This window comes from Zootermopsis nevadensis, unplaced genomic scaffold, assembly GCF_977971745.1.
Source record: "Zootermopsis nevadensis isolate Lab colony 2312 unplaced genomic scaffold, Znev_1.0 Znev_ptg000002l, whole genome shotgun sequence".
Taxonomy (NCBI): domain Eukaryota; kingdom Metazoa; phylum Arthropoda; class Insecta; order Blattodea; family Termopsidae; genus Zootermopsis; species Zootermopsis nevadensis.
In genome coordinates, this window is record NW_028259134.1 from 18,782,830 (window position 1) to 18,805,775 (window position 22,946).

At 41.8% G+C, this 22,946-nt stretch overlaps 1 protein-coding gene across 9 annotated transcripts in view; it reads right to left on the bottom strand.

The window, feature by feature from the left end:
* The window catches only part of LOC110836293 (uncharacterized), a 377,965-nt gene that overhangs the window by 67,179 nt on the left and 287,840 nt on the right, over nucleotides 1-22,946 (bottom strand). The window contains exon 1 of one of the 9 annotated variants that reach the window (XM_087352750.1): nucleotides 16,189-16,783. The exons of 7 other annotated variants lie outside the window; for them this stretch is intronic. In XM_087352750.1, coding sequence (XP_087208876.1) covers nucleotides 16,189-16,336 — 148 coding nt within the window. In that variant the 5' untranslated portion in view covers nucleotides 16,337-16,783. Of the gene's footprint in view, nucleotides 1-16,188; nucleotides 16,784-22,946 lie in introns of those variants that run through there. One more of the 9 variants, XM_087352746.1, reaches the window with a different exon arrangement.

The following is a 22,946-nucleotide window of genomic DNA, read 5'->3' on the forward strand; positions in this document are numbered from 1 at the left end:
AGGAAACAAATTATATTTTGCCGTCAGTTTCTATATTCCTAGCGTCCCACAGCTGTCACTTAGTCACATCAGCAGGCCAATATGAAAGGAGTAGCGAGCCATTATGATCCGTATATACAGCAAGTGTTTGATAACGTCACTACACTGAACTGAGTATCACTGTAGTGTACTGCAAGCAGCGTTGCTATGGTAACCATTGCAAATCTGTCTATGTATCGCTCTTATTCGTGTAAATCACGCCACTGCATTAATGCACACATCCCTGTTTCACGGTAAAAATAAATATTTCTATGAAGACCATTAAGAGAACGGTGATAACACGGGATAAAGGTTTTAACGTGTTTTCAGAGCGTAAATAAATGTTCCGCTTTATACCGCATCACGTTCCTCGCTTTCATATGACCGCGCATTGAAAATGGGAGTTTAGTAACAGACAGGACAGTGGTTCAATGACTGAAAGCTCCCGACGTTACCCTGTCGTCACGGATTAGCCACTTCATATTGCCTACTGTTTCGTATGGTTGTGAAATGTGGCATCCCACTCTGAGTGAAAAAAAAAATACACGTTTAAAAATACTGTGCTCATGAAAATATTCGGTCCCTGCAATTTAGAGTATTACATGACGAAAAATTCGTGATTTATATTTTATTTTTTCCCCTTTAGGGTAATGAGGTGTAGAAGCGTGGTGCACGGTTACTGGTTACACAGTCTAAAAGTATATTAAGACGCACGTAGGTTATTAATCTAAGATATAAACCTAGCTACAAGGTCCGACTACACGGCGCTACAACCCAGAAGGCAACCATCTTCGTACTTACCGCCACGAGGACCAAAAATCCTACTTCTGAAATAACTGTTTTCCGTTTCCTAAACTTTTAGGATTAATACCTTTTTATCCTGGCAACGGCGAATTCTCCATTAATATACGATTCCCACCTTTACTCTCAACAGCGATGAATAGAGATCAGATATGACTGCGGCATCATCTCTTTAATACGATATGTTCTGTGGGATCTCAGTTACAATGGTCATTTTCAGGGGCGAGACCTCCCGAATACAAAGGAGCAATAACCACTTACACGACTTAAATAAACCAATAGAGAGAGAGAGAGAGAGAGAGAGAGAGAGAGAGAGAGCAGTGGTACACGCTGCTGTTCCCTTTCTGGACTGAAGCAACCGGAAGATTGATTGCCGGATAAATCTAATTTTGTTGACCAGCTGGTACCATATTAACGTAAGATGTGAGGGACAATTAGACAGGCGGGTTGTATATCTGTCAAGGCGTGATAGACAGGGGTGCTGTGGTTCTGCGAACAGCACCCCAGAGACGAGACTGACTGATGACTGGGGGGCACAGTCCGTCCATTACACACGTTCACGGAACCGGGCCGACCGCTCATAGACACACGACAAGCGCTGCCCCATTTCCGGTCACTTGGCACGTAAACTAAAACACCTTTACTGCGAGGCCAGCAAAGTGTAGGCCAGAGATCGAGGGTGTGGTAATGTTCTGCTTCGTCAGGACCATCGCACACCTTACGAGGCGGTGACAGAGGAATATGAAGCAAGGACGGATTCATGATCAGTGTGTGAATCTGATTCAGCGACACAACTTCCTGTAAGTCACTGGGGATTGAACCGGGATCTGCGCGGCGAGAAGCCAGCGTATAGATCACATAAATAAATATAAACTTAAGATAGTGTAGTTGCGTCATACTGTGACTTATTAAATTAAAATTAAATTATTTGGTTATTCCGTCAAATCACAATAATTCAGTAATTAACCTTGATCGGATACGGTAATACTTCTGGATCACCTCCAGACACAACTGTGTTGTCTACTATTTCATCTCTGACCGATGTAAACATCAAAAGCATCACTTCAAACAATACAGTTGATCCATTATATGAAAATATCTGGACACGACCTCCAAAAAACTACACTACGAAAAATTGTAAAAAATTGTAATTGAGTTTTAAATTTAATATAATTTTACACCTGATGATGGTTTAATAAAACCGAAACATGTTGTAACTGTTCCAATTGTAAATCGATTATTCGATATGGAACACAGAATGATATTTTAATTATCTTATTTTAAATACATTGTGATTTGACGAAATAACCAAATAATTTAATTTTAAATATAAACTTATTGAATCTTCAATTGTCATTGCGGTTGACATAAGGGAAGATTTATGGGAAGACAAAAACCATTAATGAGGGAAGGAACAGAGAAATAGACTACATATGAGAACGACATGTTATTCACCTACGGTTTGTGACAATGGTTATTACACTCTAAGAATGTCAAGTAGGAAACTGTCCACTGTCCGGGCGAATTTCTAACATTAAGTAACCCGAAATTTCAGAAGTTTGTTCTGAGCTCTTTTTTTATCTGACGGCTTGTCTTTATACTGACAGATTCATTAATTACCTCCCGTTTTCAACATTACTGGCAAAAGTTGGGCTCAAACCCAGTACCCTTTCAATATCAAGCCAGGACTATAACCATAATTCTACGTGACCAGACTTCTTTTTGTATTAATTTACTGGTGAACCTCGTGTCTGCTTATTATTGTGTTCGAAGGTCTTAAAGTTTTAAAATTATTTATTTCCGTAGATCTGTTCCGTTATCAGTAATCACACAATCCGACCACCGCGGCTTGCACAGAATTGTAAACAGTTCATGAATTGCAAAAGACAGCTCAGCAAATACGCCATTAAACTAAAATATGATTTACATCACAAAACCCTACAATTACATATGGTATTTGGGGACGGCTGATTAACCCGAGGGCAGAAGTGACTAATGGCGAGCTGGACCGGTCTCCAGGGAGACCAGAGCAGCTCAAGGCATTAGACAGATGAACAAACAGAAATTTGCAACGTGAGGCACCGGAGAGTCTGGGGAAATAAGTCGGTAATAATACACACTGACCTTGACTCTTCCGAATCGCGTGTGGCCGACTGTAATTCACCCTGGGCTCAGACACATTTTTCGATTATTTGCACTCAAAATAAATTCGCTTGAAATCATTCAAATTAAACAACTCGCTTTCATTCTGTCAAGTAGTTTCAGAGCTTTGTTGTTAAGAATTGTCGTATTGAAAATTTTGTTCACGAAGATGGCTGTCTTCTGGGTTATTGTGAAATGCATCCTGGCACAAATTTGTCGACGTTTCAGAAGTGACTGATGCTTCCATTATTAGCATATACCGCTGTGTGTCGCTCTCTTGGTTTATTTAAGCCGTGTGATGGTTATCATTCCTTTGTATTCGCCCCAAAGAATGACCATTGTATCCGGAGGTTCTCCTCAGTCCTTCCACACAAATTCCGCTTTGGTTTCCTAAATTAAACTATGACCGCTTCCTTCTTCCATTGATGATGGCGGCAGCAAATGCCTCTGAAACGCCTGTAAACTTCTACCAGACTACACGGCGCAACAACCCAGAAGCAGCCATCTTGGTATTCGCCGTCGTAAGAACCAGAAATATCGCTGGATGAGGGAGTTCCTGGTCGAAGAAGTTTCCCAATCTCCTTATTACTTAACCGCCGCTTAACCCAAATAATAGCATTAGAAATGTGTCTACTTTCGTCCTTAAAACGCCAGATAAGAAAACTACTTTTAATCGGTGTTTTGTGTACAAATAGAGGGAGGAAGGGAAAAAACGCCCTACGATAAAGAACATTGGTTCGCATGTTTCAACTAAAAAAAACTACACACCTAATTCGGGATGAAATCTTAATTTAATTTCGTTTCAGATTTGCCACTTTAAACAATTAAGTTACCTTCACACAAGTATAAGTGAATAAAATAAATTAAGTTGTGGAGTTTCCTCTACTTTAGTGGCGGAGCGTAACTTGTTCATAAGTGTTAAGCAAATCATCTTCCATGACGCATAAGCATCGTCGTTTGGACTTGTACTTATATACCAACGTTTCTGATACACGAAGATGGAAGCAGTACGTTCCTCCAAAACATATTTGTCTACACATTCTCGCGGCGTTAGTAACCAGGAGAAGAACAATGACAAATATAAACACCGGTCGCTTGTGTTAAATTGGACTCCAAAATCAACTACTCATTGATAACAATGCTAATTGGATGTCAAATTGAATTATTAATTGCGACATTTGCTGCAGAAATTACCTAATTTAATCTGCAAAATCACACCTCCACCTCGTTTATCTATTCAACATCGCCTAATCGCCATGCAAGTTGTCTCTGAGAATCACGCTAATCAAGTAACTAACAACCCTCCATTGTTATATAAGTTCAATGACTGATTGATTTCTGGGTTAACAGTGCACTGAACTATAATGGTTATTTGAAACTGTCAACAAAACATACGCCGACCTGAATTCAACAGTGAAAGCGTGTATTGCAATTTGATTTTGAAATATGTTTCCATTACTCTGTTATCAATAAATGGGATTTAAATTGAATTTTCTTGTAAATGTATACATTTTTAAATGACATCTTTAATACCGCAAACTTCTTCGTTACTAGGACGACAATTGTATCACCAACGGACGTCTACTCGGAAATAATGGATAATGTCAAAGGAATGTGAGTTATACATTCAGCTGGCGAGAGACAGGATTTAATGACGGCCATTTGCGAATACACTAACGAACCTTCGGCTTTCGCAAATCCCAAGATGATCGACTAACAAATTCTCAAGAAACGCTTATTCAGAGCATATTTCCTCCCCCACATTAGGAATCAGGGTGAGTCACACCTTTCTTGAAGTTGGTGTCGTCTCTCTCCTGGTTTCAATTGTGTAGTTCTCTGCCAGAAGGATTAGGGGGAGAGTGTATTTTCCTAAGGATTTCCATAGAATTATGCATGGCAATGTGAAGTCCAGTAACGCAATGCTAATTCAATACGCACTGCCGTTATAATCCGCCCAAAGCTGCGTCGCCATCCCTTGACCCGACGTGCGACAGCCCTACATCGGTGAGGACGAATTACGTACACACACCCCCACCCCACCCCCCACCCCGCTCGGCTATATCTCCTTCACTGTCGCCGTCTAGTAGCGATGACCGTATCATATACAGGACAAACACTGAACGAGATTAACTTGTAACTTGTCCTTAATACTTCCAGCCTTCGCCATAGGAACATAGGAATTTGACGACCAATGAAACACGAACGTTTAAATTCAACGGGGAACAGGATTTGAGACTTTCGCGGCGAGTACAATCAATAAAATCTTCTCCGGGAATCAGCCGCGTCAACTGGTTACCGTAGTAAACCGACGTTTCGGGAACCAACTGATTGCCCGAGAAGATTTTATCACTGGGGAATGTTTTCTTTCGAATCATCATCACTTACCGCCTCCATTCTTTCCACTTCTTTGCCTCTTTACCTCATTCCTTCCGTGCTCATTTCACTTTTGTTTTAAATTAGAACAACAATTAAATACAGAGTGTTCAAACAGTTTCTCTGCTGTAACAAAACATAACACTTACTTATATTTTCTGCATGCGAGGGTTAAGTAAATAACTCTGACTGCCCGGAAAACAAGTGATAATGTGCGCATCATGTCAAAAGCGTAGTCAGAGCCACGGGACAACCATTGCCCCGTGCCATTTCAATATAGACGCGCAGTGTCTTTTTATTAGTCAGCACTTCGCCATTTCACCGTTACACCATGCGTGGCGCTGCACAACAAACTGCGTTCTCATAAATATAAGCAAATGACACGCAAACATTCTGGGCTATAAGCAATGCCATTACAGAGCACGGAAATTTCACTTCTCTGGGAATTATATTCGATGTTACAGGGAGGACCAAGGCTTTAAAGAGAGTGCTCAATCGTCAGATGTTTTCTGCCTCGTCTGTTATTAATTGGAACGACGCGGAATCCAATATATAAATTACATGGTAATATGTTTTTTATTATTTAGTGTTCTGTCTGACGACAGGTCCATATGAACAGGATCCTTCCATCCTTTTCTCGGACTGGGACCTGTTCATATACGTTCTTGGCAGATGATCCAGAAGTGGTTTGCCATTGCCTTCTTCTGTGTGTGAATGGAGTAATTGTTGGGATGCCACGGAGAAACCGGGGAAGTCCCCGGAGGAAAACTCCGTGTTGCCTTGCCCAACACAAGTTATAAATTCGGGCACCGCCGGGAATCGAACCCGAGACCCCAGGATTACAAGGCCAGCGTTCTAACTGCTAGACCACCTCATCTTATTATTATTTAGTGTTCTGTCTGACGACAGGTCCATATGAACAGGATCCTTCCATCCTTTTCTCGGACTGGGACCTGTTCATATACGTTCTTGGCAGATGATCCAGAAGTGGTTTGCCATTGCCTTCTTCTGTGTGAGTGTGAATGGAGTAATTGTTGGGATGCCACGGAGAAACCGGGGAAGCCCCCGGAGGAAAACTCCGTGTTGCCTAGACCACGGCCTTGCCCAACACAAGTTATAAATTCGGGCACCGCCGGGAATCGATCCCGAGACCCCAGGATTACAAGGCCAGCGTTCTAACCGCTAGACCACCGTGGCAAGAAATCAACATACAGTTGGTAGCAACGTATCTATTTTGTCTCATTATTCACTTGTAATATTTTAAGTTTGTTTCACAACACCATATCAAGTACTGAAGTTGTGCACCTCCGAATTAAGGGCTGGGAAGAAAAGTCGTGGTCTACTTAAAGATACAATTACAGTTGACAGAACCTAAAATACCATGTTCTGGAATTTAAACTTTGAATGTCATGGTTCCTTGACCCTGTCTTGAGGTAGCTGAATACAATCAACACCTTCGTAACTTATTTCTCAATGATTAATTTTAAATGTCCTTTCACGGGCGCCTAGATCTGAAAATCGATACTTTGAGGTTTACCAATAACAATTTTGTATAAACTTAAGTATGGAAGATGTAAATGTGGCGACACTTCAAATAAATCTCCGAGTATATTTGTGGCACTAAAATTGTGCAGATGGATTCAGGAGACACGCTAATCCCCTCTTGTTTACACGGTACCGCCGATCGGAAGACTGAAGGAGATTACAGATTAATCAGTTTAGCTCCTGTTCTCCTTCGCGACGAATCAGATTTTAAATCACCCTGTGAGTTGGTCTCATCACAAAGCTTCTGTTTTTGTGTAAGTACCGAAAAGGGATTGCAAATTTGTTCAAAGCCGCATTCATTGATTTTAAGCAGGGGTGTCCAATGACGATAGTCGTTAATGAAAACATTTTTGGTACCTTGTTTCAAAACGTCTGCGTCAACCGCTCTCTGGACTTTCCTGACATTACCTCTGTGTCCAGCTGTCAATCTGATTTGTCACCTTAGTCATATTTCTGCGTCTCACTTCAGAGTACGACCGAGCCGGATGCAGCCCGCATTGTAAATGTAGACGAATATCATGTTAACACCAGTAAATAATCGGTCAATCAATCAATCAATCTAGTAATCAAGAATCTAAGTAGGTACAGTAACCAAGTGTAGTAAGTATTGCTAAACAGTTAACTATTTCCCAGGTAGCATAACAAGAGGGATAAACACAGCTCAGGCCAAAATCCGACGACGGACATTCTTTGCCAGTTCCACTACCTACCATCCTCATAAAATATTATCATAGGATTCAACCAAATATTATAAACACATCTACTTCTTGGTTTTGAAAGTGGTCGCTTTTCGAGACGTGATAACGTGTATTATTCCTTTTCAACAGCCTCGTTACATTATGAGATTTCACTTCACGACAATAATTATTTGCGGTCCACTATCTCTTACTTTCGCTACCCCTTTCCCGACCAAGGTCTGCATCGTTTAAAATGTAATTCACACTTTTTACCCAAGCGTCGCGAAGTTGTGCTGGTTGCTGACCCGTCCCGGCTTTGATTGTCCAACGCGGTTTTTCTCGACCGTGGTCCGCAACATTTTGAATTAAAATGCGTTTATAAACATACGTAACATAACAACAGATCATAGCGAGAGACATCTTGTTTAACCCTGTTTTGCCATCTCATCAGCCTGTGCTGTTCTTTCTGTGTCAAATTGTCACTGTATTTATATTTTTCATATTTCATTATGTCTGTTACATACAGAGAATTATCAGAATAGCCATTTTTAATATAAATATTTCATTTATCTGCATCTGCCATCGTTTATTGCTCGTTCATAAAACTTCTGTAATCTGTAAAATGTTTCCATGGGACGTAATTTATAATAAAAAACATACAGCTTGTTCTGAAATCGACGACACCAATTTAGGGGGGGGGGGGGTGTTCTGTACACATAACCAAAGAAAAATGCCCACATAAACAAGTATCCTTTCACGCTACGAAGATGTGTTACTCTACAGAATCCACCATCTTTGTTTAACTGTTACTTTCGGCTAATTAAGTACTTTAATGTCGAATCATATGATTATGAATTTTAAATAGTGTAGAAGGAGTGGTCAGCTACTTTAGGACACATGTACCTGGACGATCTGAGAAAAACCACGAAAAACTTGATGTTCTTTTTTTAGGTTTGGCGCCGTGTAGGCTCGCCGATTTATGTCAATGTGTCTGTCTCAATCTTCAAGCCTGCAGACGGAGTTTGTACAGCGCTAAAAACCCATAAGAATAACATTGTCAGCCTCCTCAATGCCATGAAATCTTCAAATCTCAAGAAGATATTATCTGGATGTTAAAAATCATATCTGGGAATTTTCTACCACAAAGCAATAGTCCTTATCTCTCAAACGAGAAGGGTGGTAAAAAATTGTTTTTAGAAGCCTCATCTTGGTACTGTAATTAGAAACCTAGACGTATATTGGATGATAATTCATCAGATTCGATTCCAGGCAGCAGCAATATTCGTCACTGTCTCCTCAGCCAATTTGGAACCTGTCGAGTCTCCTCACAGGAGTTGCTGAAAGACGTCGAGGTACGACAACACACGTGCGCAGAACTCGACAACGTGAAGGCTTCTCCGGGCACCTTCACTCCGATCCATACTAATTACAAGATAGGACATATGCCGCTGTTGTCTGGAGCACAAGGTCGAGCTAATCCGACGGCACAGCGCGGTGACCAGAGCAAACAGGTGGAAGTGATCACGACACCAGCGGCGAGCTTAGCGTGTTGAAGGTGGATCAAGGGACCAGTCCGCAAGGTCAGAACTAAACACAGACACAGCGACGGCCACTACATCATGCAGCAGGGCTCTTCTTGTGAAGCTGATAGTCACTCAGATATTCAGGAACTTACCCGCCTTGTATGAAGACTGGAAGTTTATTATCGCGTATGCCCGCCACTGGCTCTTATCCCCAGCAAGATGAAACAAGCGCACTCTCTCCCACCCCATTTCTTCAGTATCCTTCTCAATATAGCTCAATCTTACCATCTACGCCTTGGTCTGCCAAATTACCTTTTTCGTTCAGATTTCCTGACATTTTGTGTGTGTTATGGTGATGATGGTTTTTCTCATCTCATCCTCCTCGACTTGATCACACTGATAATACATGGCAAAGAGTATAAATTATGAGCCTGCTCATTATGGAATGTTTTCAATGTTTTGTTCTGTACAGTCTCCTCAACATCGTGAAATTTCATATTCTCACGGCCGCGAGTACGAAGAACACTACAATTATTTTCGAATGTTCATAGTTGGCGAATGTTTCAGTAATTTCATAGCAAATGACAGGAAATAAACAGAAAGGACGCCTTGAAACGTCTGTTCATTACGTTTCGGCGCTGTAGCAATTTCTGGTGCTCCGTGGCATCGCGATATGTCTCGCTGTAAGTGATAAATCGGGAAAGAGATGCGAAAAGGCGGTTGTGGCAGGCCTTGGGGTTCAATCTCCGCGCACGTCCCTACAGACTGCAAGAAATCACGGAAATCGCTAGTCGGGACTGCTGGTCTTTGGCATTGAATAGAACCAATTACAAATCCAATACATATGTTAATAGCTGCTCCTCTGAATTCCATCTGCCTTAAATGTCTGCACCATAAATTATCATTGTTATTATTATTATTATTAATTATTATGAATTGAATTATCATAATCACCATCCTCTACATAATCATCAGAATATACAGTCAACCTGATTTCGGGCGTGATCCCGGCATTTTCCTGAAGGGACTGAACAAATAATGAAATATTTGAATGACTATAGCCGGTCTACAGGCCGAGATATGATCCCGGGACCTTACAAATACGATGCACAAGTGATGACCACTTGGTTCATCTATTATAGAGTCCACACAACTTCTAAGCTGACTGTCGTCGTTCAATAAACTGTTACTTATCTTTCGAGTTTTGCAGGCTTCGAATCTGCCCTTCGGAAAGCGCACTTGCCGATAAGTTTCAGCTCGCGCCGTGACCATGCGGCAACTTCTCCGCCACGCCAGTGCTGCGTGTGGACGCAATCTAGGCGTGCCCAGTGATTCGTAAACTCAACTGGCAAGAGTATAAAGTTCCGTAAAATCTAATAGTTCATGGACTGCACCACAGTTATTTATGCTCAAGGGAATAAATTACAAAGTTCGATACTACTTGGAGAACATCTGTAACTTTCTACTTCAGTCTGCGTGACTTGTGTCCTCCATATACCATATACAGAGCGTGCATGGTTAAACTGTTTGTTTCTACTAAATCGGTCGAAATTCTGGCGAGGGTCCAAATGTTTATTTGAACAAAAATTGTCTGTCGATATAACAACAGCACTGTACCATTTCTATCATGCCTCTGGCTTCATAAAAATCAACGCTGAAACTGGATTCTGTGAAAACGAATTTCCATTCCCCTGCATGATCGTTCGAGCATAGATGGAACGGACAGTCCTCGTTCTCTAGAAAATAAATGAAGCCTATTGTGTTGTTCATTACGGAGCTCAGGACAGACGCGATTAATCTGGATATATTTTTGGCAGAGGACCCAAACCTCAGAGAGAAAATCTTTCACTGCAGATGCCCCTAAATTTTAATCATGATCAAGCTGTAAACGCCATGGCGGAGGGGGGGGGGGGCAGAACGCCTCAAGATTCCCGCATTCACAGAACAAGTCACGATCGGAATCCGAACCAGTGATCCTACTTTTCGAATCTCACATCTTACTTCAATTTGGGAAAGAAAGGAAAGTCTAGAGCAGTGCCTGTGCGTAAGTGCCACGCTATAAAGGCGGGTGGGGAGTGCAGGGACAATTTTCAGATAGAAGAATACAACGGTCTCGGCGTCTGAGGTGCAAATTCTTGAATCGATCGAACACTGGGGTTGCAGGTTCGAATCCCTTTCGAGCACATAAGTATGGCCGTACCATATAACAGATAAAGCCCTTAGGAGTTTCTGATTCAATGCAATGTTTGCCGATAATTTTCAACATTCGAAGCGGAACACCCCCGAAAACCGAAGTTGTAAACGGTGAGCAATCTAAGCAGCCACTACGCTGCCCCGGACAGCATATAACAGACATTTATTGGACGGAAGTGTATATTCATAAAATCGTCATATGGTAAATAAGCAATTTTATTATTTCGGTACATTTTAAGAAAAACGTACACGAAAGAGGAACGATTTCGACAGTTCAAAACATAAGCGAAACAGACTACTAAATTCGTACACATTCCGTTGATCGCATCCTGAAAAACAGAGGATGTAAATGTAATGTCGGGTTTCAATTGAGAACTGAACCCAAGTACAGAAAGATTTTGCAGATTCAAAAACTGGAACAATGTTCTGATCTGCACCGGAGTCTTGAGCAGATTTATAATGAAACTACACGACTTCTGGAATTGGAATAAATACGATGGGGGGTGGACGACCCAGCATGCATCATAATGGAACAAGAAGAGACGAGAAGTACAGATTAAGCAATTTAATCAACTTAATAACAACTAATGTACTTGTACGTCTGCTACAAATCTGTTGCAATAAATAACGTACATTATATTGCGGCAGGTTCACAGATACACTCAACGCAACGTCACGAAACTAAAAGGTTACTCAAAACACTCAGTCCACTTTACAGTTAACCCTTTTGCCCAATGGTAAAATTTTTACACCACCTTATTTAATCTTAAATAGCTCTTAATTGTGCTCTCGGATTGCACTTGCAGGATTCGCATGACTCAGAATAAAGCGCAATCATTTCAATGAAAAGAAGAGTCGAATTATTGAGAGAGAGAGAGAGAGAGAGAGAGGGAGAGAAGCTGCTCCGGTAACATGGAATGCCTTGGGATCCAAATCGGATCTCCGTGTACAGTAGTCCATGTGGCTGCTGCGTCGTGTAGTCTGGTAGAATTTGGCCGACTATTCAGATGAGTTAACAGCCTCCATCGTCCATCATCATGCGATCACTTTATGTTGTTCCTCAAAAAACGCTATAATCACAGCAACAAAATCATTTACTTCAGCACAATTTTAAATCTTTACGTCTCGTTACGGCGAGTACCTCGGTGGACCTTCTTCATCCGGATGTCAGGAACACAAAGGGAGGGCCTTGCCGTCCTGCGCGCAATAAATAGGGCGTGATTACTGCGTCCCTCTGTTTCCTGGAAACGGAGAACACTCCACCGTCTCTGAGGCAGATACTTGAGACAAGGCACTTCAAATTCCCTCTTCCCTTCTTTTCTTCCTTGTCTCTCTTTCTTAATTCCTTTCTCTCGTTCTCTCTATCTCATTGTTCTTTCCTTTTTCCATTCTAGAAAGCCATTATTTTGCAACGAACGACAAATCTTCGGTGTGCGCATGTCCATACGACATTCGCCGCCATCAGAACCTGAAACCTGACCTACATGATTTCTTGATTAGCTGAGTGAGTAACCAGCTGAAGGAACACAATATTACCAAGGTCACTCGTTATGGGAAAATACATCTCTTTCAATCACGGTGATCTTTTAAATATATTATCAGCACAAGAAGTGAAATCACTGAATAACTGTGCCATATGTAAACACTCGTGGGCGATGACTGAAGTCTATCGAAATTCCGCTTGAACCTATTACAAATTAACTATTGAAACACAGGAAACTAAACTGTGATTCTAAATCGACAGCAGTGCATTTATATTCAATTACACGCAACCAGTGCATACCAGACTCATCTGTGATGAAATATCAGATAACACTCGTAAAGTACATTCAATATGGTCCCGGCACGCATTTCAGCATTCTATGTCTTCCTCATTACATAAACTCCCGGAAATGTAGACCTGTACAGAAGACAACAATGCAATTTTTCATAAATGTAACATTTGATATTTCCGCAACAACCAGGAAAACTGATATACATTATTGAATTGTAATTGTTTCTGTCGGGGGGGGGGGGCATTGGCATTGCGATACAAATTACTGCAGCACGAGTCATAAATCTGTAACAGCCAATTAACAGCCAATTCCGCGTAAATAATACACTGCCTACTAACAAACTCCACTCTGCACCAACACTGATAAACTACCAAGCACGTTTTCACATTGATGACTATTTAACATCTCTCCTTATTAAGCGTCAATGATACTGTATGTCAACATCATAAGGAAAATATAGATCTGGTAGAATCATGCTCATTATCGACGCTTCTAGACAGCCAAGCAGAAAATACGAGATGCAGACGAATAAACGTTATGGGAGGGTGTTGCTGTTTCGACCTCTCCTCCTCCAATACTACGTTCTAACAACTACGCCGCTAAATTCAGTAGCTGATACAGCGTCATAAAATAACAGAATACGCAACAAGTTGGCATCCTTGCCAGGAAACCGTCGTAGGTATCCAGCAAGTCAACTCATGGCACACGCAGTGGCCTACAGAAACCTCAGTCGCTACAGACGAATACAACAAGAAAAATACGTGCCTGGCACGGAATCTCTAACTGGATACGAACGTGCGTACTGCACGGTCACGATTCGCGCCGAGGGACCGTCTGGAGGTCACACCCCGTCTCCGAAAACCAGTGTGTTATCTTTCGTTCTAATTTATGAGAACTTCTGTCTGTCACTGCACGACAGCGACTCCTTCTCAACTATTTTTCTTCTCGAATTTCTAGATAAAAACTTGGGGCCGGAGGTGGCGCTCCTGGGACTTCTACGCGACGTGTGCGCGCAACAGTGCACCAAGAGTTGGTCGTATCATTCGTATTAACCAAAGTCGATAACAGAGAATCGAGGCCATGTATCGATCTACAGTCTAGTAATGGCTTAAGGGGAGAATGATATCGGAAAGTAAAAAAGGGAACTAAAGGAGGAACGATCTGAGATAAATACGAAACAAATAAACTGCAAATGCAGAAACGAGGGATAAAACTTGCGAACAAGCAACCAGCGGTACAGTACCAAAAACAAAAACGACATAAACAAGAAAGAAACAAAGAACGAGAGACAGAACAAAAATAAAACATTAAAAAAATAAAAATGATGAAAATAAGGAAGAAAGAAGTTAACATTCCAGGTTCGAGGTAAACTTGTGCTGCTTTTGCATACTGCACACCGTCGTCCGATAAACAGCGATAGCAGAACGCCCAGTGACTGACAGGCAGACAGACAGACAGACAATACCACAAAAATGCAAGGTGTTTCTGTTCTGGGATACGAACACAATGCAATCAGCACGTCCGAAACGTGCCTAAGGTTCAGATGCGAACACATGGTTTACGTAAACACGTGCGGGTGTGGACGAAGCCATTTTTATAAAATTCACATTTAGGTTCCTAAAACCTAAAAATAAATCATTATGATCGAACACAGTTCAACTTTAAAATGAAAAATGGATGAGCAGGACCGACGAAACAAGGCCGAAAACTGAACACCTGAGATTTATTACATTGTTACTTTGAGAGGCACGCACAAAGCAAACAAACTGATCAGTTGATATGGAGACATTATCTGCAAACGAAGACGGCTGCCATCTGGGTTATAGCGCAGTGCAGTCTGGTAGCAGTTTACCGACGTTTCGGTGGTCACTGCTGACTCCATCCCACGGCGCAGCATACCAGAAGACAGCCATCTTCATACTCGACGCTATAAGAACCTGAATTCTTACATCACGTAGAAAGAATTCAAGTAGAAGGGTTCTTTGTAAGCGTACACAGCAGATTCAATCTTGAGAAGCCGATACTTACTGACGGCGATTAAAAATGACCCGCTTTTATAGAACAAAATAAATGATCATCATGTTCTCAACTGCCCGCCACTGGTCACTAACCAGTCCCTCGAGTATGGAACAGCAATGACCGTAATATTCCGAACGTCGAATGCAAAATAATTACGAAATCGCTCATTCCAAAAGTCTGTCACTTCGTGATATGTAGAGGAATTCGTATTATTTATAGACGCACACACAAAACCGTCTGTCAAGACACGGCACATACTTGAATCGTGGCCAGAAACGGTGATGCTTTGTATAGGGTTGTCCATCCCACGGCTCCGATCACGCAACTATAAGAAAAACTGAATTCTTCATCCATTTATACCAATTTCTGTACTGACTTAAATTTCGGCAACAAGTGATTCATTACTGATGCCTTTTGTGTGATAAAGTAACTAAAACTGCCTTGAATCGACTTTAATTATTTATAATAAGAAAAAATTGTCTAAATTTATATTAGAAAATACAGAACCTGTTCACAACGTTTCTTAACAAGGCATCTCGTGGAGAGCCGAAGTCCGCGGATAATGAATTTAGTTCTTGAAGTCATGACGTCTACACCATGTCCCTTCGCTTTTCCGACGACAGATGGAATATCACTACAGGCAGTGACATGTGACACAGAAGTGCTGAGCCTATGGTTATTAAACGGAACTGTTTCCACTAATGAATTCATATGATAACGAATGCGACAGGAAGATGATGATTCTGAGGCGGAGATCGTGAATCTAATCTAAGGCGAAACGCACGTTTCCGTCTATACGAGAAACCAGCGGCGGTCTACCGCCCTACAGCCATGTGCAGTACAATGTATACATTACTCCAACACACACGTGTGTTCCACGTGTGCTGTTGCTGTGCCAATGATCCTAGCAGAATAACATTTAGAACCAACTCAAAACGCATCTGCCTATGTTCTGGAGAAATCGTGTAAGAATTCCGGGCATGCCACAATTTTTCTGGGATCAAAAGTCATGCGAATCTCAGTGCGGAAACCAACTATACTAATTGAAGTTTCGATTACTTTTCTCGGTTGAGTCTCCAACGCCACTGCCCCTGTTCCTGAAATAATAAGTAATTCCCTTACCGAATGGGTCTTCCCTGAAGACGTCCTCAGCATCGCTGCAAACGAGAAGCAGGACTGTTGGTATCACTGAAAAATAAAACATGTGACTGCAGTGTAGCGAAACCATCTCGACGCACTTTCTCCTAAGGCACTTTGTCACAGCAAACATTTGATTCTCTTCCTCCGTGCGGAATACGGAAATACATTGTACGTGACGGCGTTTGGTACCGACGGGTAACGGCAACTATTTTTCAGTTGTAACTTGCACAGAAAACACCAAGACACAACAGGTCAATTGGCGCTGAATTAAATATCAGTACCTCAGGCCTAAATGACACAAGAAGTTGTATTTTATCACCAGATGCAAGAAACTGAATTTTATGACGCCCGAAGTTCAAACCCTAAAATCAAACAATGTCACAAAGCACCACAAAGTAATTAGCGAATTTTTTATTATACAATGATACAAAAATCGAATGTCGCGCTATATTTCTGTGCCGGACGTCAAGAGTTTTTCGCGGAAATGCCCAATGCTAAACACAAAATCCTTTAGAAAGACTTTCGTCTTCGCTGTACACGTGGTACTGTCGACGAGAGGAAGGAACAGACGCGAGTCTGTTGGAAGACAGTGATGGGGGGAAAGTGGAACTAAGTTCTGCGCATGCGTACTTAATATTCTCCTAAATAAAAAAAACATCAGACCTACTTCTTTGAGTCCTAATTATCTGTAAATCTGACTTTAGCACGTTACTGTTCGTTGTTGTATCATCGCGGTTTAGTGACTGTGGATCACTTAAGTTGTGTCCTAGATGTATGGAAGGTGTCCGGATAGGACGGACGTTTTCTGGTACCATAGTATCAAAAACTCTTTCAGTATATACAAAACCTTAACAATAGTGTGTGCTACTACCTAATGAAATAGCCACGGTGGTCTAGCGGTTAGAACGCTGGCCTTGTAATCCTGGGGTCTCGGGTTCGATTCCCGGCGGTGCCCGAATTTATAACTTGTGTTGGGCAAGGCCGTGGTCTAGGCATCACAAAGTTTTCCTCCGGGGGCTTCCCCGGTTTTTCCGTGGCATCCCAACAATTACTCCATTCACACACAGAAGAAGGCAATGGCAAACCACTTCTGGATCATCTGCCAAGAACGTATATGAACAGGTCCCAGTCCGAGAAAAGGATGGAAGGATCCCGTTCATATGGACCTGTCGTCAGACAGAACACTAAATAATAATAAGATGAGGTGGTCTAGCGGTTAGAACGCTGGCCTTGTAATCCTGGGGTCTCGGGTTCGATTCCCGGCGGTGCCCGAATTTATAACTTGTGTTGGGCAAGGCCGTCGTTTAGGCAACACGGAGTTTTCCTCCGGGGGCTTCCCCGGTTTCTCCGTGGCATCCCAACAATTACTCCATTCACACTCACACAGAAGAAGGCAATGGCAAACCACTTCTGGATCATCTGCCAAGAACGTATATGAACAGGTCCCAGTCCGAGAAAAGGATGGAAGGATCCTGTTAATATGGACCTGTCGACAGACAGAACACTAATAAAAAGAAACTACCTAATGATTGAGCATTAAAGTAAGTTCTGCATCCAAGAAAACTCGCCACATCTTCGTTACAGAGAACATCTGGCAAATGGTATCGGGAATATAATCACAACGGTCAACCCTGAATGAAGATGAAGGTGATATGTAAGATTTGAAGTTTTCACTGCGACTGAATATGCCTTCTCGGGGGATAAACCTAGTGCGAAGGGCGCTGTAATTCAATGTTTCTGAGATGTCCACCTCCATCAACAGGAACAAGAAGCAGGCAGGAAATACCTCAGAAACTTCAATCAATTTCTGCGAGACAACACAATGCAAAGTACCAGAAGACAGAAATCTTTACTTATAACTTATATTCTTCCACAGGAAAGTTTCAGTCCGTGTTTATAACAGTACGTAAACCGAGTGGCAAAACTGATGTCTTACTTATCATGGTCTCTGTTGGAAAGTTTCTAAACTGTATACGTACAGACTCGTTATTCCTTTAACGTTTTCATAAACCTTACTTCTGCATGTTATTGGTTTTTCATACAGAATATTCAACTGATACATACGTACAATTAAATTAAAGCAAAGTTGAAATATCCTATTTCTTTTGCACAATTTCCCACAAAAAGTATGGAGCTTTTTTTGGAACCAGTGCCTGCGGATACAAAACAAACTCTTCACCCGTGATGTACCGACGCCATCATAAGACGAACTGAATGCTCTCTGTTTGCATCAGGAAAAAAAAGTTGTTTATGCTGAAGTCCCATAAAGCAAAGCGCATCTATTCACTACAGCTTGAGATACCTGCAACCATAGAATGTTCACGAAGTAGGGTGCCACTCTTCAAGCGAGTGACGCTTTGTGATAAACGCAGTCTCTCACTCCAAGCAAAGTTCGAAATAAAGTAGGCCAACTGAGGAGAAACATAAATAAACTGTCCAAAGAAGAACATTATGGGAGATTCGAAACTTCTTTCGAATTACCTACCTATGGAGGAAATTCAGAAGGTAAGGGTAATACTGAAATATTTTGCTGTGTAACTAGGAAGACTGCTGAGGTCTTGTCATACAATAGCTCAAGGTCAGACGGTGAAATTCTGCGAGTGTGGTTCAGCTATAGTCCGAAGATGGCTGTCTTCTGGGTTGTTGCGAAACGTAGTCTGGTAGAAATTCACCGGCGTTTCAGAGGTCCTTGCTGCCTCCATCATCAGGGCGATGATGACTTGAGAAGACTAAATTTAAATCGATTATTACCGTCTTTCTTCAAGTATGAATTCTTTCTTTTGGTAGAAGTTAGCAACAGAATGCAACTCATTAATGTAACAAGAGATGAAGATGTTTTGGACTGTCGAGAAATGATGTCCTAATCTTCCCACTTGTGCGTTCGATAAACCATTCGAGCGAGATTAGTTTTCAGTAAGAAACGTGGAGTCTTGTAAACGCAGTGAAGCTGAGTGGGATGGAGGGCTACTACTTTAAGGAACTCCCCACCGCCCACCGCCCCCCTCACCCTTGACATCTTCTGGATCTGCCTGATGGCTTACTTCGCCTACGTATAAGCAACTGCTATGGGGGCAACACCATCTCACAACTGAAGCCCAGACAGAGCTCCAGAGTCGCTACATATGACTCGGCACAATACACATCTGCACGGGACATTAAAATACGTTCGAAATGGGCACATATCATGGACTGAAGTCGGAAAGTCTGATATAAAAATGAAGACCTACTGTAACCAACTAAACTGCGCTTGTTAACAAAAACAATTACATAGGCATACATAAAGAAGTTGGACTACATGTCCCTGTGCTTAATTAGCTTCACATTCCGATATCCCTATCACCGCGCAAAGACTCACAGGTATTCAGTTCACTGGGTTGGAGGCTCAGAGGATGCCAGACACAGTTTTGACGTTGTGCTCAAGATAAATTAAAATTCCATATCGTAGAATCCCCACTAGCAAGTTGGGCTTGGAGATGAAGAAGAAACTAGTGAAGTGTTACGTATGGAGTGTCGCGCTGTATGGAGCAGAGCCTTGGACACTCAGGAAGAAGGAACAGAAATACCTGGAGAGTTTTGAAATGTGGTGTTGGAGAAGAATAGAGAAGATCAGGTGGACGGATCGAGTGACCAACGAAGAAGTATTGAGGAGAGTCAACGAGCAAAGAAACATTCTGCAGGCGATTACACGAAGGAAAGCTAACTGGCTGGGACATATTATGAGAAGGAATGGGTTACTGAGTGATATCATCGAAGGCCAGGTTGAAGGAAAGAGAGGACTAGGAAGAAGATTGATACAGCTAACCGACGACCTTAAACAAGGAAAGAAGATGACGTTCCAGTAATTAAAGCGAGAAGCCGAGAATAGGGACAACTGGAGAGATCTTTTTGGGCAGAGCAATGGACCTGTCGTAAGACAGAACACTTAATAATAATAATCGTAGAATCGAACTGCAGTTGCCCAGTCCACAGTCGGTCACTTTACTGACTGAAGAATTCATTTGTTTTATTTTCTGACAACCTTCGTAGTATTACGAACGAAATATGTGGATCAGAAATATTACTCTTCTGCTATGAATAGCCCCATAGGACGTATGTCAAGTGCCAATGAAAGGAAACATCTCCCGCCTTGTCTTGAAAGCCAGATGCCAACGGAATTTCAAAAACCGAAAGAATTACAATAAGAAACTCGTGTTTCAGCGATTCACGCTCATTTTCACTGAAGCTTAGCAAACCTCAGTGACAAAACTAGAGAAATAATTTTTAACAGCGTTGCAAGAAACACTCATAGCTTACTTGATGTACGTCTCTACATCTGCACAGACGGACAGAAAAAAACAACAACATGAAAAACCTCTGATCAACTGGTTTCTCGGCCGAGATTCCAATGCTGGACCTCCGAGTATGAAAAACAAGTGTTAACCACATGACGTCAATTTCTTCTAGAAAGCGTGATCGAATTGCATTGAAAAAGGGGCCAATTACCGTTACCATGTAGGATTCGAGGTCTTCACGGCGGTGAGTCTGAAGATTGCTGTCTTCTGGGTTATTGCGCCGTGTAGTCTGGTAGAAGTTTACAAAGATTTCAGTGATCCTTACTGCCCGTATCATCAGGGCGATCGACGTGATGATGGAGGCAGCAAGGACCTCTGAAACGTCGGTAAACATCCACCAGACTACACGGCGCAACAACCCAGAAGTCAGCAATCTTACCTTTACCATGTCTACCCGTCTGATACAAGCAACAGTTTGAGAACTGCTGTACAGATTTTAATTACACACAACAACGGAAAATCACATATTTCAATTTTGGCGAAAATCAGAGAATAACAAAAACTTTAATGAAAATATACCGGTCTATTTAGTCACGGATGTAACCTGGAGGAAATCCCCAGCCCGACACCATGCACTTAATCATGTGGGGAATCCCACAATAACGTCATCGCCCCGTCCACACAAAGGTAACTGACGCAAATAGGAGACGTAAAGAGGAACAAACAGTTTCCCACAATTTGGTAAATTTCTTATAAGGGAGATGATTTGAAAATCCAGAGGCACTAACAGAGCGTAAGCGGCAGAACTATTACGATACGCGTACATTTAATTAATTGTTAAGTGTTTTTACGCGATTGTGGGCTGGCTGTTCACTTAATTTGTGAAAGTACTATATTTGGCCCAGAACGGATGATGTAATTGAGCAGCTTAGTACAGGCGCCATCGCATGATGTGGAACTTCGTTATTTAACTTACACTGGCTACCTTGAATTATTAAGAACATCATGTTTTGCCTCATGTCCACCTCGAAAGAGCAGACAAGAAATGCGTACAAAATTATGTACGTCTCTTGGTAAGGTAAGACAGAATTTGGGATGGGAGGATGCTCAGGTAGCCTTCTGTACAAGTCGCGTTGAACCTTCGGATTCTGTTACCAGAGATTTGGATCCTGAACCATAACAAAATTCAAATCCATTAATCCCCGGACTCTGAAATTATCACGAGATGCTTTTGAATTATACCCCGAAATGTGCCCCGCGTAATTCATTACACTAATGAGAAACGCGCAAAAGAACTTTCCAATGAAAGAAATGTCCACCATTAAATTTGTCTCCGGCCGTAATATGCCAGTCATTGTGTGGACACCATTAGGACATGAGGAGCCCGGGGGAGGGGGGAGATGCTACTACAACAGTGGGAAGGGAATGTTCAAATATGTCATTACACTAATGACCTCTGGAATCGGAACACGGAAACTTGACACAGCAAGAAGCACAACATTTGTGGATGAACAAGTTACTTTTGAAGAAATTCATGTCTCTCACGTTTCATATGCATCCATATAATTTTCAATTTGGAAAGACCCTTACATTTTTTCTTCAGTATATGTCTGTGTATCTGGACCAAAAATAAATCCATGCAATTTTACAGGTGCAAAAAAAGTAATCTTTCAATCCGAAACGGTCTACATCTTCCACTATCGTCACCATTTCAATTCTGTCCACTTTATGGCAACTTCATACAATGAGCTCTCTTTATAATGTCATCATTGCAAATCTTTGTAGGTCTTCACTGGAGTTTTCACCGTAAAAATTATTATTTTCCCCTTCCGAACTAAGTATAAATTCCTCGACTTTAATGCTCAAGCATTACGAGACCAAGAAAATCATCTAAGTTCCTCACGAAAATTTCTGTATTGCAAACGAACTGCAAATATTTCCATCAATACTTCGTCCCCAAATGCCTGCAACTTCTGTTACTCCCATAGAAGAACGGGGCCATGGTACACTACAACACAAAATACACAAACGTTCCAGAAGCTGTAATCACAGTTTTCTGTATGTTTACGGGAGGCTCGACGTAAATCATCCGAGGGCGATTTCAATAAACCACAACCCACGGAGCTTCGATCGCACTTTTTGCGTCATTCTGACCCATAAGTCTTTTAAGGTTAAGTCAAATTCGACGTTGTGCGAAGTGTTTCGGCTGCCTCCGTGCATTTAGGGTATTTATCACCTTAGTTTTCTCACTTTCTGATCTCTGGAGGCAAAATATTCACGTGACGAGTTTTTCGCGTAACTGATTTCTCTTTCCTTTTTCATCAGATTAGGAAGTTCCACAAAAATGCACTAAGGTGTTGTAAGATTAGAGGTTTTCACAGCAGTGAGTATGAAGATTTCTGTCTTCTGGGTTCTTGCGCTGTGTAGTCTGGTCGATGTTAACCAACGTTTCAGAGGTCATACTGCCTC